This window comes from Diceros bicornis, chromosome 15 (genome assembly GCF_020826845.1).
Source record: "Diceros bicornis minor isolate mBicDic1 chromosome 15, mDicBic1.mat.cur, whole genome shotgun sequence".
NCBI classification, from domain to species: Eukaryota; Metazoa; Chordata; class Mammalia; order Perissodactyla; family Rhinocerotidae; genus Diceros; species Diceros bicornis.
Window position 1 is genome coordinate 40,631,520 of NC_080754.1, and position 17,070 is coordinate 40,648,589.

Sequence of the window (17,070 nt, forward strand, 5' to 3'; positions counted from 1 at the left end):
TTTAAAATGCAAAAGTATTTAAAACACAATAAATGGAACTATCAAAACATCTTTCCATTTCAATACACATATGCCACAATAAAGCCATAATAATAAGCTAGAAAAAAACTGCATCATCTATTAGCACTATGCAATCTACCTCTTCTTTCATTGCCTTGCAGCTATTACTTAACTATAGGAAAATATGCCATAGAGGACATTCTGCTGTATTAAAAGTCTTGGTAGTCAGGGGCTCTTAACATGGGTTCCACAGAACCCCACCTTCCCCAAAAGGATCGAGAGATAGAATAGTATTTCAACATAATTAACTTCCTTGTAACCCTATGTATTTTATTTTATGCATCTAAAACCCCTATACTGAGTAGTAGTTTATACATCTCACTAGACTACCAAATGGTCATTTATGGGACAAAAAAGATTAAGAATCTCTGCTTCAAACCACCATATTAAAGTTAAATAAAACTTGTTACTGGTTCAGGACAAAATAACATTAAAGAAATCAAATTGTGTTCTAATCTGCACAGTATAAAATATATCAATTTTAAGTGTCAATTTTGGTGTGTTTTGACAAATTTATACACCCATGTAACCACCACCACAATCAAATTAGAGAACTTTTCTATCATGCAAAGTTCTCTCTTATATTCTTTTCCAGTCAATTCTATCTCCTGCACCCCTGGCCTCAGGCAACTACTGTTTTTCTTTCTGTCAGTACACATTAGATTTATGACAAAATAAAGTATATTCCATAAACTGTTATTTTTATTTATAGAAACAATTTTTAAGAATAATTTGCATGGTAAGCATTCCTTAAAGCAAAACTTCAAATTACTATGTCAGTAATTGATTCTAAAATATCTCCATGAAACTCACCTTATAAAAAAAATACTGTACAAGGGTAGCTATTCTAATATAATAAAAATGACCATGAACAAAAAGCAATTTTGAGAGGAATTTAAATCTAGCTATTGCATAGTCACTGTTTCTTGCAGCTTGTCTTCCTTCTTTACCCATGATTCCTGTAACAAAGGGGACAAAAAGGCAAGTTCATTGATAACTGGTAAGTATAATTTTCATAAGATATCTGCCAATATCTTAATTATCCATAGCAGTTGAACCTGGACTTAGGATCACTGTATCCTAATATACAGCAGACAGCAGATTCCCAAAAGGTTGTTCTACTTCAATCAAATATGTAATCAATACAAAGCTACAATATATTCACCAGGCATATAACACCAATCTTCAAAGAATGTAATAAAATAAAATACAATTAATATAAAAATAATAGTGAAAGTTCAGGATCTAATAAGAACATCAATTTTTACACTAATCAGCACAAAGTACTAGTTAATAGAGTTCTAATGGAAAGAATGCTATAAAATAGCTTTAACGTCACTATTTCCAAGGAACATAAAAAAATATCCAAATTGAGTAATTTGAACCTAGCAAAAATGAGCACATTTAACTGTTTTAAAACTTTCATGCATAAGTCAAACAAAATGTGCTTTTTAAAAGAAAAGTGTACCGGGGCTGGCCCGGTGGGGTAGTGGTTAAGTTTCCACGCTCTGCTTTGGCAGCCCAGGGTTCATGGGTTTGGATCCCAGGTGTGGACATAACGCACCGCTTATCAAGCCATGCTGCGGCAGGTGTCCCACGTATAAAATAGAGGAAGATGGGCACAGATGTTAGCTCAGGGCCAATCTTCCTCAGCAAAAAGAGGAGGATCAGCAATAGATGTTAGCTCAGGGCTAATCTTCCTCGCCAAAAAAAAAAAAAGTGTACAATATAACCTGATATTCGTAAATAATTTTATCTGATAAATATGAGTTCATTTCTTTTAGGTTACGATAATCCTTTAGGTTTCAAAGAGTTATTGCCAAGTCTATTTTTCAATCTGGAAGCAGCTTTGAAAAATTATTTTCAAAATTAAAATTTTTAATTTTTTCATAAAAGAATCAAAAAGATCCAAAATGTACAGGTAAAGACAATCATCTATATTCATAACACCTAGAGAAAAACACTATTTTTAGTCTCTTTAGAATTTTCCCTTCTGCATATTTTGTGTGTATTTAATATATATGCAAACAAGTGTACAAAAATGGGATTATTTGTTTTGTAATCTGCTTTGTCACTTAATAATTACGAACATTGCTTATATTTCTTTGTCAACATATTCATTTATTTTCTTAAAAGAAATTCCTTGATGCATAATTGCTAGGTCAATAGACACACATTTAAAATTTTGCTATACATAATAATGTAGGGTGTACCAGTTTACACTCCCACTAACACTGGATTAGAGCATTTGTTAATCTATACCTTTACCAATTCCAGGTTTTATCAATCTTTGTAATTTTTGCCAATCTGACAGGCAATTTAAACTTGCATTCTTTCAATTAACAGTGAGACTGAACAATTTTTTCATGTATTTAGTATTCATTTTAGATTTCTCTTTTTGTGACAACTAATGGCTCACATCCTTCCACACAGTTCTACTAGTGTGTTTTTCTTATCCTCCTTAATTTGCTAAGACCTCACGTATTAGGAATATTAAGACTTTGTCATCTATTTTGCAAATATTCTTTACTAATTTTTCTTTAAAATGTGTTTTTGAGGAGTGTTTCTGCCACAGAAACTGATCTTTTCCTTTCCAGTTCCTTGCTTTGTTTGATTCTGTACTTAAAAGATCCTTCTATACCTCGAATTACAGGATTAATTATTAAACTTTTCTATTATTACTTTTACGGTGTTTAAAAATTATCTAAACCCTTAATCCATCTGGAATTTGTTTTGCTATAAGCAATGTAAGGGACCCAACTCCTTTTCTTCCCCAAATAACTAGCCAGTTATATCAGTATTTTTAATCAAATAATTTGTTTCCCTACTTATTTGAAACATCTCCTTTGTTATATACTAAATTTCCAGATTCTTGAATCTATTCTATTCACTGGTCTGTTCCCATACTAGAAACAAACTGTTATAAATATTACAGCTTTTTATGCTTTAATGTATGGCATAGGAAGTTATCATCAAATTGCTATGGAGATTTACGGGAAACAACAGTACAAACTAGGAAGAAAATTAAGTTTTCAAAATGAAGAGTTAGGTATCCCAAAGAGGAAGGTGTGGATTTGAGACATACAATGGAAATATCAGACTCGATAACTACTCATCACAGGACATTATAGAGGCAATACCAGAACAGGGACTAGCCTAACTCTTTTCTAACTCTACCATTTTGTCTTTCAATAAAAAACTCATACTCTTCCCTTTTGCTTCTGTATTTGTATAATAAAATTATTGAGGAAGACAGGTCAGAATATGCTTTAAATAGGAAATTATTGATAATTTAAATATAATAAAATATTAGTATCCTGAATCCAATAAAAATTTTAGGCAAAAATAGAAAAAAAATTAGAATAAAGGTTATTAAATTAGAAAACTATCTGAAATTTTATATTTATACTATAGTTTGGTGTAATTTCCTGTCTCTAAAATGAGTTGTGGAATCTGTAGATTGACAAATAAAGCAAATAATAACATCTAAAACAAGAATTTAAAACCATTAAGGCAATTATGTAAATCACAAATTTAGAGTTTAAAAATAATATGTGAAAGTACTTTAAAAGGTACAAAATGGCATGTAAAAATAAAGCTACTTTATTATGAAGGGGAATTGACAAAGATAAAATTCAGTAATATGGTATTTCTTTTCTTGAAAATTTGGAATTAAAATATTCTAAATATTGGGTTTAATTATAATAGGCTTCTGATGGGAATACACCATGATATATTACCATGTTGCATTTAGTTTTCATTCATATATTTGATATTGCACTTTAGTCTACAAAAGGAAAATTCAAAATCACCAAATAATTATACCAACTTTAAAAGTTCAGGAAAAAAAATTAATCACCTATGCCAACATGTGCTTCTTGTATCATGCTTACATCATTAGCACCATCACCAACAGCCAATGTTATAGGTTTCTCAGGTGAGATTTTTATCAGTCTTATTACCTGAAAGACATATAACTAATTAGTTATTTATGACAAAATTTCAATTTTCTTGTATTTTTATAAAGTCCTTTATCTGAAATGACTCTGCTTTAAGAATAGTAGAGTAATAAAATTAATTTTATATTAGAGAATAATACGCACTGGGGTTCATTTTTTGAGAGACGTCTCCATTAAGATGTTAGAAATGTCAGAAATGATACAGCAGAACAGAGTACTATCTCTGAATTTTACGATGGGAAGTAAGAATCTTTTAAATACAACTTAAGGGCTGGCCCTGCGGCTTAGCAGTTAAGTGCACGCGCTCCACTACTGGCGGCCCGGGTTCGGATCCCGGGCACGCACTGACGCACGGCTTCTCCGGCCATGCTGAGGCTGCGTCCCACATACAGCAACCAGAAGGATGTGCAACTATGACATACAACTATCTACTGGGGCTTTGGGGGGCAAAAAAAAAAAAAGGAGGAGGATTGGCAATAGATGTTAGCTCAGAGCCGGTCTTCCTCAGCAAAAAGAGGAGGATTAGCATGGATGTTAGCTCAGGGCTGATCTTCCTCACAAAAATAAATAAATAAATAAATACAACTTAAATTTGTAAAAAGCTTAATAATGATAAAGTGTATAAAAAAACAATTACACTTAATTGAACTTTGTCAGGCAAAATTTTTTCTTTCTCAAGAAATTATTCTTTTCATTTGATATAGAAGAAAGATAATTATTTTCTCTTGTAATAAAATTTTAAAATTTTTAGAAAGCAATCAAAATTAAATTTAATAAAATCAAAAGAAGGGTTTCTTTGGAATTGTTGAACATACATTTATAAAGAACCTGGGTGTTAGCTCTGTTTGGTCTCTAGTTTTAGTCTCCATAGACTGGGGTATATAAATTATAATAATACAGACTTTGTAACAAAATTCCATGAAGCCAAAAAAATTGGATGTCTAATTTATTAGACCTACATATGAAACAATCAGTGTTTAGATGTGCATTGTGAAGGATACAGTCTAAGACCTCAAATTACAAATCTGGAGTTATAAAACATATTTGTATAGGCTTTCACTGGAATCAAAGTTAGCTGAAATTTAATTACTTCCTGTATACAGCTTCATGTCGGAAGTTAATTGGCTTTTCAACTTTTTGCTAAAGTTCTATTTATCACTTAATAGCCATTTTTAACAGAGATTATCACTTCATGAGAATGCAAGAATAAGCAGAGATCAACAGAACCACCTGAAGGTGCAGACAAATTTAAGTCTCATAGTTAAGTAACTAATTAGTTAAGTAACTAACTTGTGAAACTTTAGTTATCACAGTTCAAACTTGTGTTAGAAAAATCACAAACTGCTATCCATCACAGACTTTCTAGATCATTATGAATAGTTGAAACTTTAATATTCCCTCTGAAAACTCCAAAGGTTTAATGTACATGGTTAAAATTCAAAATATGAGAAGTGACTGACTCCTATTAAGATTCATATACTGCACACCACCAAATGGAACTAGATAAGGCATTAACCTTAAAGAACACTTTTAGATCTAAATATGTTTATGGAACTTTTTATAACACAAATATACTTTGGCTTTCTGCAGCGGTGCCATACGACAGCACAATACAGCTGAACAATTTCTGCAAACATCCATAAATAGTTTTTCATGCTCCCTGAGTGCAAGAGACAGGCTGGTTCCATCCACCACCAGCCCATGCTGAATCACATGATCCTCTTCAATTCTAAGAGAGAAAATAATTATATCCTCTGTAAGATACTTTAAAGCCATATTATTTACACATGTGTAAACAAAAGGTTTTTACTGAACCATTCACCCACAAACTTTATGTCACAAAACTGATATACCAGGGAACAAACTGAGTTGTATTACTTGACAGTTAAGACTAAGCAGAACTGACAGTGACTGATACAATGAGTAAACCATATGATATTCAATTTTACAATGAATTGGTATATAGATATAGTAACTATATTTTCTAAAATGTGAATTGTAACACATAATCTGAGGATATTCTCCCAAACCGTGAATATGAAAACTCACAAAAATAAAAACATTAATAGTTATACATTTAGCAAATCCTAATTTAAAAAAATTAAATGAAATCAAGAATGCTCAGGAAAATTCATGAGCTACATTCACCATGCGTGTAAGCAGAAAGGAAAGGAATGAAGGAATCATAACTGTCTCTTCATATTAACCCGTATAATGGACTCTAATGCCAGATATTACTATACATGGTGGAACATGGGTAACACTTCCCCTGGGAGCATATGCTACACGAGTACTATTTAACATATAGTCTCATTACTGGCAGCTGGGCAAACTATTTGTTCACAAGAGACAAAAAGCTTGTATCGGTATGTAAATCAACTACATTTCTGAGCACACCATTTTGTTCAACTGTTTCTCCTCACTCCCCCTTTGGTAATAAGACTTTGTCGATGAAAGAAGCAGTGCATAGATTTACATTCTGGCGCAAACTCCTTCATGTTGTTGAAGGCCAGTGCTCAAAGCAGCACTGTGCCACATCCACAAGGAAAACACTGCAGCTCACCACTGGGTTCCCAGCACAGCAGACTGCTACTGAGAAATAGCCCTCCATTTTTATTTTATTTTCCCCCAGCTTTATTGAGATTATTAGTGACATATAACGTGTAAGTTTAAGGAGTGCAACATGATGATTTGATACATGTATATATTGTGAAATGATTACCACAATAAATTAGTTAACACCTCTATCCCTACACGTAATTACCATTTTTTTGTGTATGGCAATAACATTTAAGATCTACTTTTTTAAAACTTTCAAATATATAATACAGTACTGTTAATCATAGTCACCATGCTGCACATTAGATCTCCAGAACTTAACTATCTTATAACTGGAAGTTTGTGCCCTTTGGTCATCATGTCCCCATTTCCCCCATGTCCCCATTTCCCCCAGACCCCAGCCCCTGCAACCACCCTTCTACTATTTCTAAGTTGGGCTTTCTTAGATTCCACGTGTAAGTATTTGTATTCCTCTGTATGACTTACTGCGTGTAGCATACTGCCCTCGAGGTCCATCCATGTAGTCAAAAAAGGCAAGACTTCCTTCTTTTTTATGGCTGAATAATATTCCTTTGTGTATATATATTTACATATATATATTTACATATATACACACACACCACATTTTCTTTATCCATTCATCCATCAATGGGCACTTAGGTTGTTTCTATTCTTGGCTGTTGTGAATAATGATGCAATGAACATGGGGATGCAGACATCTCTTCGAGATAGTGATTTCATTTCCTTTGGATAAATATTCAGAAGTGGAATTGCTGGATCATACGGTAGTCCTATTTTTAATTTTTTTGGGCAGGAAGATTGGCCCTGAGCTAACATCTGTTGCCCATCTCCCTCCTTTTTTCTCCCCAAAGTCCCAGTAGATAGTTGCATATCATAGTTGTACATCCTTCTAGCTGCTCTATGTGGGACGCCGCCTCAGCACGGCTTGATGAGTGGTGTGTAGGTCCACGCCCAGGATCCGAACCAGCAAACCCCGGGCCACCGAACCAGAGCACGTGAACTTAACTGCTATGCCACTGGGCCGGCCCCTCTACTTTTAATTTTTTGAGGAACCTCCATACTGTTTTCCATAGTGGCTGTACCCACCATTTTTAAATGAGAAGTAAGACTTATTAAATAAGTAACAAGCTATAAAAACTAAACATATATTGATAAATTTCAGTCTTTTAATATTAAAAAAAATGTTTTATAAGTTAATATGCCTAATCACTGTTGTACTGCACTGTAATTAATAAGTGGTAACCAATTCACTTTTATAACATAAGCTTCTTAAAAATGTTTTTTCTTTTTTTTTTTTATTAATTCTTCAATATCTGAAATCAGCACCTACATTGACTGTTTTTCCTCCCCATAGGCCAAACTTGACTTAGCAACCTGTGCCGCCTCCAATGGGTTCAGCCTAAGCATTGCCTGAGCACATGCCTCAGAAGAAGGGGCAGCAGCCACAAGTGGCACAAAGCAGATCAGTTTTCCTAGGGAAACTTCCCAAGGCACACAAATAAGGTTTTCCTCTAAATGGGCTTCATAATCCATGGGATATTTATGAAATATGGGAAAACACCTCACAGTTCTGGCACATAGTAAATAGCATCTGCTCACCTCTGTAGCCTTCTGTCTCAATACTTCCCATACCCTCTCCCATCTATTCCATTCTTTGGCCATACCTAACTACAATCAATTCTTTGAATGAGCCTTTATCAGCTCTGGGAATTTGCATACACTGCCTCCTTTGCTTCTTGGTGTTACTCTCTGATCATTTAACATTTCATCTCTTAGGAGATAACACAACCACGAGCTCTTCCACAGAGCTTCCCTCTTCTGTCCACCCAAAGCTTTCTGTTCTTGCCTCAGTTACAATCAGTTGTGATAGGTCTATGACAACGTATTTACTTCTGTTTTTCCTACACTCTCTAACTGTTCTGAGAGTAAACAATACACCTTACATGATTCTGTGTTCCAAATGCCTAGATAGGAGACGATCAACATGTTTGTGAAGGAATGAATCTATAAACTAATGCACTCAAAGGTATGGAATTCTTTGCTCCATCCAATGTTTTTAGAATAGATACTTCTGGAAAGTCTGTAAACCAAAATCCTATGGACTTATATGGTTGTCTCAGAAAGCAAATTTTACCAAAAAGATGGTATCTCTAAAATATAACATAAATTTCACAGAGCAAACCTAAAATTCATTTTAAGCTATAGTCTTCACTTTATAATAAAGCTTTTATACAAAAAGGGAAATGAACAATGTCCATGATCTTAACAGAGTCACTAAAAGCACATATATAGTAGAGTTACAGAAAATATTTTATTTTATTGTTTATTTATTTATTTATTTATTTTTTTGTGAAGAAGATCGGCCCTGAGCTAACATCTGCCAATCCTCCTCTTTTTGCTGAGGAAGACTGGCCCTGGGCTAACATCCACGCCCATCTTCCTCCATTTTATGTGGGACGCCTGCCACAGCATGGCCTGACAAGTGGTGCATCAGTGAGCGCCTGGGATCCGAACCGGCGAACCCCGGGCTGCCACAGCAGAGTGCGCGCACTTAACCCCTTGCGCCACCGGGCCAGCCCCCACAAAATATTTTAAATACAAATAATAATTATCTTTAGATGGTTGTATTATGTTATTAACCATCATATTTTCTTTATCATTTGCAGTAATTTTTAGACAGACATTTATTACTTTTATAATTAGGAATAATATTTTAGAAGGCATATATAAAGTAAATGATTCTGAGCAATTAATTTCTATGTTTTAGGGAGATCTCCTTTACCTTATGGTACTTAAATGTTTAAGCAGCCACAATGGTGCTGGAATTGCTCCCAAACTATAGTATAATTACCTAGATCAATCATCTTTTTGAACTCAAGCAAAGAACCTTCTGAGAGGTGTACTGTCTCTTTAAAACATCCCTTAAACAAGTTTTCCTTTGTCGAAATCCAGAGTTTAGTACCACATCAAGGCTTGCATAACAAAAGTAAATAAAGCACTGAATGTACATTGACAACTGTGGCACTGTCTTTTCACATTCGTTTTTCTGCGTTAGTGTCGCAAGACTGCAAATGACAGGTACCTGTAGGAGACCGCAGATGCCTGCATACAAACAATGCTGATGCTTACACTGAAGCACTCCTTAATTTATTGTGAAAAATTAGACTGTGTTAACGGGGCTCCTAAATAAAGTTGATCTGCCTATAAAAAATTGATTTAGAAAAAAAGAGAATGAATTTAGAGTACAAATACTTAAGATTAACTTCCCAATTTGGTCATGTGAACTAGATCAGGATTTGCCAAATGTTTTCTGTGAAGGGCCAAGAAGTAAATATTTCAATTTTAGGTTTTGTGGGCCAAGAGGGTAAACTGAGATTTTATGCAGGTAGTTATATACAAAAGAGGAAACAAATTTTGACAAAATTTTTACTGACAAAGTAAAAAATGTAATAATAATAACTAAGTATAATTTTTTAATCATAGAAGTCTACTAATGAGAAGAATGGACATCTTTTTTCAGGGGGAGAGGAACAATATTTTGCTTAACTTGGGTTCAAAGTTAATGTTTCCTATTATCAAAATCAATTGCAAATGTCCAACTGTTAATGCTGATCTGTAATGAGATTTACATTTTAATACAATAGAACTATCTGTAATAAGATTTTATATTTCATCTTTGAATATGTCTTTTCGAACAGGTGGCATATTAAAGTGTCACTGAATAATAAACATCATGCTTTGCTATCTAACTTGATAATAAAATAACCCTGCACTGTGTTTTAAAAGTCTAATAGTAAAAGTCCATTTTCTTTTTCTGGTTTGGACATGATGGGTAAATACTGATAATAAAAAGTAGTAAAGTATGGCAATACATGTGGCACTCAAAACACCACCGAGTTATAACTGTGTCACTATGATTTGTAGTTTATGAAGCAGCAGTGAGCAAGGATAAAAGTGCTTCATCAGGTCTCTGTCACAACTAGTACTCAACTGTGCTGTTGTAATGCAAAAGCCTTCACCGATAATATGTAAATGAACGTATGTGGCTGTGTTCCAATAAAACTTCATTTACAGACACTAAAATTTGAATTTCATATAATTTTCACAATGCAAAATATTATTCTTCTTTGGATTCTTTTTCATCCATCAAAAAATTATTTTGAGGGCCGGCCCCGTGGCTTAGCAGTTAAGGGCCCGCTGGCGGCCCGGGTTCAGATCCCGGGCGCGCACCGACGCATCACGTCTCCGGCCATGCTGAGGCCGCGTCCCACATACAGCAACTAGAAGGATGTGCATCTATGACATACAACTATCTACTGGGGCTTTGGGGGAAAAAATAAATAAATTAAAAAAAAAAAATTATTTTGAGTTCATGGGCTGTAAAAAACAGGCAGTGGGCCATTTTTGGCCTGTGGGCCATAGTTTGCTGACCCCTGAACTCCATGATCCAGATAATTATATTCTTACCTTCTGGCAAGCTGCCTCAATTGTTCAGCACATTCGCTGTCTGATTTCTGGTTTGTAAGTTCAAGAATGTTCATGGTTCTGTGAAAATGTCCACATGATAAACTCACACTAACAGCTGTTTCGTGTTTATCGCCAGTAAGTACCCATACTTTGATACCAGCCATTCTCAATGCTTCGATAGTTTCTGGAACTTTATCTTGTAGTCTGAAAACAAAAAAAACAAAATTAATAGTAGAAAATATTTTTTGACAATATTTTAAGTATAAACCACATAGTACAAGTAAGATAAATTCTGGGCTCCTTGACCTAGGAATGTGATGGTATAGTAATATAAGCGATATTTTTTCCCATTAGGGAAGAAACAGGAATAACCAAATTAGAGATCATCTGATCAACATAAAATCTACAACTTCATATTTTAAGAGTGTATCTTCAAAGTTGATTTTTGTAGAACCAAAGTAAGTATATGGTCTTCATAAACTCCTATTTTATTATAGTCTTAAATTTCAAATTGGAAGATTTTTCTCTTTTTTTGATAAGAAAATCGCTCATATCAGTAGTTTAAAAATCAGACTGCGGACAGTAAAGGACTACATAACCTCAAGTGAATCTCAGAAATCGCATGAGGACAACTGAAAAGTAAACGGAAACCTAGATTAAAAAAAACACAAACACCCTTAGATCTAGGGGGTAGAGGAAAACATAACAGACTTAATTTGTAGAATTCAATTTAATTCAAGAAACTGTGAAACATACATTGAGATATATGCTGGGGAACAAAGACAAAAAATAAATGGATCTCAAGGAATTCACAGGCTAACAGAGGAGAAAGCCTTTAAATAATTATAATATCCTGCCACAATTATAATCTCCACAAAACATGGAGACTTCACAAAGAAGAGAATTTTTAATCCTGCTAGGGATCAGAAAAGGTCTTACTGGAGTGGGGGTAATATCTGAGCTATCCTTTATGAACAGGTATTCACAAATGAATAAGGGAAGAATGATCCAGGCAGAAGTTACAAGGAACAAAGGCACAAAATAGAATAGTTTTAACTATAGTTGTTGTTCAGCGGAGAACTATAGACAGTTTGGTACTGTTGAAGCATAAAGTGGAAGGGGGCAGTGGTGGGAGATGAGGCTGGAGAATTAAGCAGGTGCTTCAAGTCTCTGCATGGTACACTGAGGAGTATTCTAAAAATTCAAGCCTATAGGTGAAACCATACACAGCTGGATTCTTTTATCTATTTCAGATATCTGACTAAAACAAAAGTTATATATACTGACTGGGAAAAATTAAGGCATTAACTCTGTATTTTGATTTTAAATATATTAAGTTATTATAGGATGTTAATAAATGGAATTTGTCATAAATTAGAAACACTTGTCTAGAAAAATTCTTATGAGAGAAAAATGATATTGCCTATTTATCTGATACTTACCTGTCTTCTACTGCTGTAGCTCCAAGTAATACCAGATCTTTCTCTATGAACTGGAAGACATCTGCCAATTTCTCTTCCCGTTGCTGCAAGGCAGTCCTGGCTTCAAAGAGGCGTCTGTCTATGTCCTCATACTCTTTAGATGTCAATTGTCTATAGGCTATACATAGAGTTCTTAGCCCTTTCTAATACAGAAAAATTAAAGACAACAATTGAACAAAAGAAACTAATGAGGAATCAAGAAGTCATTGAAATAAACTGAGGACCGATTACCAAAAATCAGTTTACAAATAATTTAAAAAGTACTATCATTTAGTGATAGGAAATAAATGAAGTGTCACAAAGCCCTAATGATCTGAGTTATGGGACACATATTATCACAGGTCTTTCAATTTCTGAAAGAAATTATTAAAAACTTGCTCAAAATAATTAAGGTCACTGAATTGTAGAATATTAGAGCCTAGCCAGGATCATAAAGATTATCTTCTCTGTGTGTGGTTTTAAAACTGTTTTACGTGAAAAGCCAGAAAGTTCTATAATGATACCTTTAGGTTTGTCAAGAGAGGCAGCCCCAGGTTCTACTCTCCTGTTTTTAAGCATTACAAAGCCACTTTTATCTACTTCATCTGAATTTGTTTTAGGCAAAGGGGACCATAATTTCCTGAGGGTTCATGGTCTGAAAAATTTGCAATTCAAATCAAGAAGTCTGTAAGGTAGCCATTATCAAACAAATGATACTTTCTAGAGTCAATGAAGGAATGATTTTAAATTGCATCATTATATCTTCACTGGTGAATTGGAATTACACAAAACTTAGGAATATATATTTGATTTTCTGATTCTACCAGGCTCAAATTTTTCTTGTGGTGTTAATATTTGAAAGTTGGTACCTAAATCTAAAAGCTTATTAAAAAGTTCCTTTTCTTGCTATATATTTTCCTCAGAAAAACCCCCAAAAAATGTCCTAATAGGGCCGGCCGGGTGGCGCAAGCGGTTAAGTGCGCGCGCTCCGCTGCGGCGGCCCGGGGTTCGCCGGTTCGGATCCCGGGCGCACACAGACGCACTGCTTGGCAAGCCATGCTGTGGCGGTGTCCCGTATAAAGTGGAGGAAGATGGGCACGGATGTTAGCCCAGGGCCAGTCTTCCTCGGCAGAAAAAAAAAAAGGAGGATTGGCAGATGTTAGCACAGGGCTGATCTCCTCACACACAAAAAAATGTTTTAATAACAGGAAAGGGTAGATTTTTAAAATACTATATGACACTATTTAGTAGATTTCTAAATATTGGCATTCATTGATTTACAAATGACCCACAGCTATAACTGTTGCTCTTAAATTACAGTTATGAGACCATGTGAGTTATTAACATATAAAATTAATTAATTCATTCTACAACAAATATTTATTGAGTGCCAACTATGTGTCAGCATTGTTCTAGATATTAAAATGATAGCAAGGTAGAACAATGTCTTTGTTCTCATGGATGTTACAGTGTGGTAGATGAACTAGATCATTAACAATTAGAAAACAAGAAATGGGAGCAAAGAAACCATAAGTAAGTAAAGGAGGCAGGTGAGCAGAGATGAGTATGGAGCATACATTTACAGAAATGCAGAAATGAGAGATCATGAGGTCCTAAGAGTGCGAGAGACCTTTTCAATAATTTTCCAATTCACATGAATTGTGGCACTTTGTTTTTATAAGATTCCCCTACATTCTTTTATTAAGAGAGACATAATTCACATACCATAAAATCCACTTCTTTAAATTCAGTGGTTTTGAGTATATTCACAGAGTTGTGTAATCATTACTACTACCTAATTCCAGAACATTTTCATCACATCCAAAAGGAATCGTATATCCATTAGCAGACACTTCTCTTCCCCCTCTTCCTCCAGCCCCTGGCAACAACCACTAATCTGCTTTCTGTCTCTATGAATTTGCTTATTCTGGATATTTCATATAAATGGCATATGTGGCCTTTTGTGACTAGCTTCTTTCACTCAGCATAATCTTTTCAAGGTTCATCCATGTTGTAGCATATATCAGTACTTCATTCCTTTTAACGGCCAAATAACATTCTATTACATGGATATGATACACTGTTTAATCTCTTCATCAGTTGATGGACATTTGGCTGTTTCCATTTTGTGGCTATTAGGAATAATGCTGCTAAGAACATCTGTGTACAAGTTTTTGTGTGGACACGTTTTCAATTCTCGTTGTATACCTAGGAGTGGAATTGCTGGGTCATATAGTAACTCTATATTACTCTATGCTCTACGAGGAAATGCCAAACTATTTTTGAAAGTGGCTATACCATTTATATTCCCACCAGCAATGTATGAGGGTTCCAGTTTCTCCACATCCTTGGGATTGCCCTCTGGTTTTTTAGCAAACCCCTCTTCTTACCATAGTAATCTGAGTGGTCCATGCAGCCAGAAGTGCCTTGACTATAACAGGTTGAAAGAGAAAACTTATATTTTAGCAGGTTAAAAGTCAAATTTTAACCAAAGAATGTGGAGCCAACAAATAATGTCACAGAGTTCCTATAATTTTTGATAAATTACTAATGCAAAAGTAAAATCTCAAATCTTTCATGTGCGTGTGTGTGTGTGTGTGTGTGTGTGTGTGTGTGTGTGTGTATCTTTTAGAGTTTTTTAAATCACAGAAATTTGTACTCACCAAAGCAAATTCATCTACGTGAATTCTGGTTGTTTCTATTTCCCCACCTATACATTTAGGGAGAACTGATGATTCAGCTCCTTTAGCAAATAAAAACTTCTCACCTAAAAAGGAAATTGAGTTATCAAGCTCTTAATATTATATAAATAAAAATTCATGAAAGTTTACATTGGTTACCTGAAGGTGCCTGAACAATAACACTCATTCTCCTACGATCTGAATCAAATTCCAGAACATGAAGCAGTTTGTACCTAAGGAAAAAAAAAATAAGACAAAAACTTAACTTTTTTGAATAATATTAAGTCAATGTTGGAAAGAATACCTATATAAGACAAATGGTTAACTTAGAACAAGGAATTAATCTCACCTACATTTTCAAGATAATGGGTTATGAGTCATTAATAACAACACAAGAGGGGGCCGGCCCCATGGCTTAGCGGTTAAGTGCGCACGCTCCACTACTGGCGGCCCCGGTCTGGATCCCGGGCACGCTCCCATGTACCTCTTATCTGGCCATGCTGAGGTGGCGTCCCACATACAGCAACTACAAGGATGTGCAACTATGACATACAACTATCTACTGGGGCTTTGGGGAGAAAAAGGGAAAAAAAAAGGAGGAGGATTGGCAATAGATGTTAGCTCAGGGCCAGTCTTCCTCAGCAAAAAAGAGGATTGGCATGGATGTTAGCTCAGGGCTGATCTTCCTCACAAAAAAAAACAAAACAAAACAAAAAAAAACAACACAAGATAGAAATAGAAAGAACTGACATTTATCAAGTACTTACCAAACGCCATGTACTTTACATACCTTATGTCATTTAATATCCATGAGAACCAAAGGAGGCAGGTTTAATCTCATTTTACAGAAGAGGACTATTAAACTCAGAAAGATTAAGTAATTTGTCTAAAGTTAAATAAGCTGTGAGTGGCAGAGCAAGGATCGGAATCCCAGATCTGCCCAGCTCCATGTTTTTCTCACTAAAAAACGTGACTGATTTGCAACGCTTTTTTCTGGCAAAACACATCTGAGAAATGCAACACACTCAAATTAGTAACAGAGGCTCATTATAGCAGTGATTCTGAACCTCGGACAGGGTATGTGTGTGCAGATGGGGAAACAAATGCCTCTCCAGGGAGCTGTAAAAGAATTTGTGTGGATGGGTCAGGTATAGCTTGAAAAGTCTTCTGGATGAATTTATACAACGATGTACATATAGAACGCACATCTCAAAGAAAAACACTGAGTGAAATGATGGTTTATAAGTTGATGAAACGAGCTAGACAGGCTCCTATATGAAAGCAGCCAAAGAATAAGCTCTATTTAGTTTGAAAAAGCACAGCTGGAGGGGCCAGCCCAGTGTGTAGTGGTTAAGTGTGCGCGCTCCGCTTTGGTAGCCCAGGGTTTGCAGGTTCGTATCCCCAGCGTGCACCAACGCACCGCTTGTCAGGCCATGCTGCGGCGGCGTCCCATATAAAGGACAGGAAGACGGGCACGGATGTTTGCCTAGGGCTAATCTTCCTCAGCAAAAAGAGGTGGATTGGCATCGGATGTTAGCTCAGGGCTGATCTTCCTCACCAAAAAAAAAAAAAAAAAAAAAAAAAGCACAGCTGGAGTTGAGATATGATCAGAATTGATAAAACAATGAAAGGCATGAATATGATAATGGACTAATTTATCAAACAGTGGAAATACTGGAAATAAGACAGCTGTTCTGTAATGTTTAAAGATAAAATCATAGGAAATATAAGGAAGTTTTTCTTTATTTAGTGAGTAGAAACCTAGGAAACTCATTACCCCAGGAGTGTTTAAAATAAAACATATAAGTAAATTCAAGAACCATTAAGCTAAAATATAGATGAAAGATTCAGAGTAGAGTACTG

The 17,070-nt window shown here is 35.0% G+C and overlaps 1 protein-coding gene across 3 annotated transcripts in view; it reads right to left on the bottom strand.

Moving 5' to 3' along the window:
- ATP11B (ATPase phospholipid transporting 11B (putative)) overlaps positions 1 to 17,070 on the bottom strand; it is a 99,521-nt gene that overhangs the window by 32,633 nt on the left and 49,818 nt on the right. For all 3 annotated transcript variants that reach the window (XM_058556283.1, XM_058556281.1, XM_058556282.1), the window contains exons 16-22: positions 15,367 to 15,440; positions 15,190 to 15,293; positions 12,509 to 12,690; positions 11,067 to 11,270; positions 5,595 to 5,748; positions 3,920 to 4,022; positions 874 to 1,019 (exon numbers count right to left, since the gene is read on the bottom strand). In XM_058556283.1, coding sequence (XP_058412266.1) covers positions 874 to 1,019; positions 3,920 to 4,022; positions 5,595 to 5,748; positions 11,067 to 11,270; positions 12,509 to 12,690; positions 15,190 to 15,293; positions 15,367 to 15,440 — 967 coding nt within the window. The remainder of the gene's footprint in view (positions 1 to 873; positions 1,020 to 3,919; positions 4,023 to 5,594; positions 5,749 to 11,066; positions 11,271 to 12,508; positions 12,691 to 15,189; positions 15,294 to 15,366; positions 15,441 to 17,070) is intronic.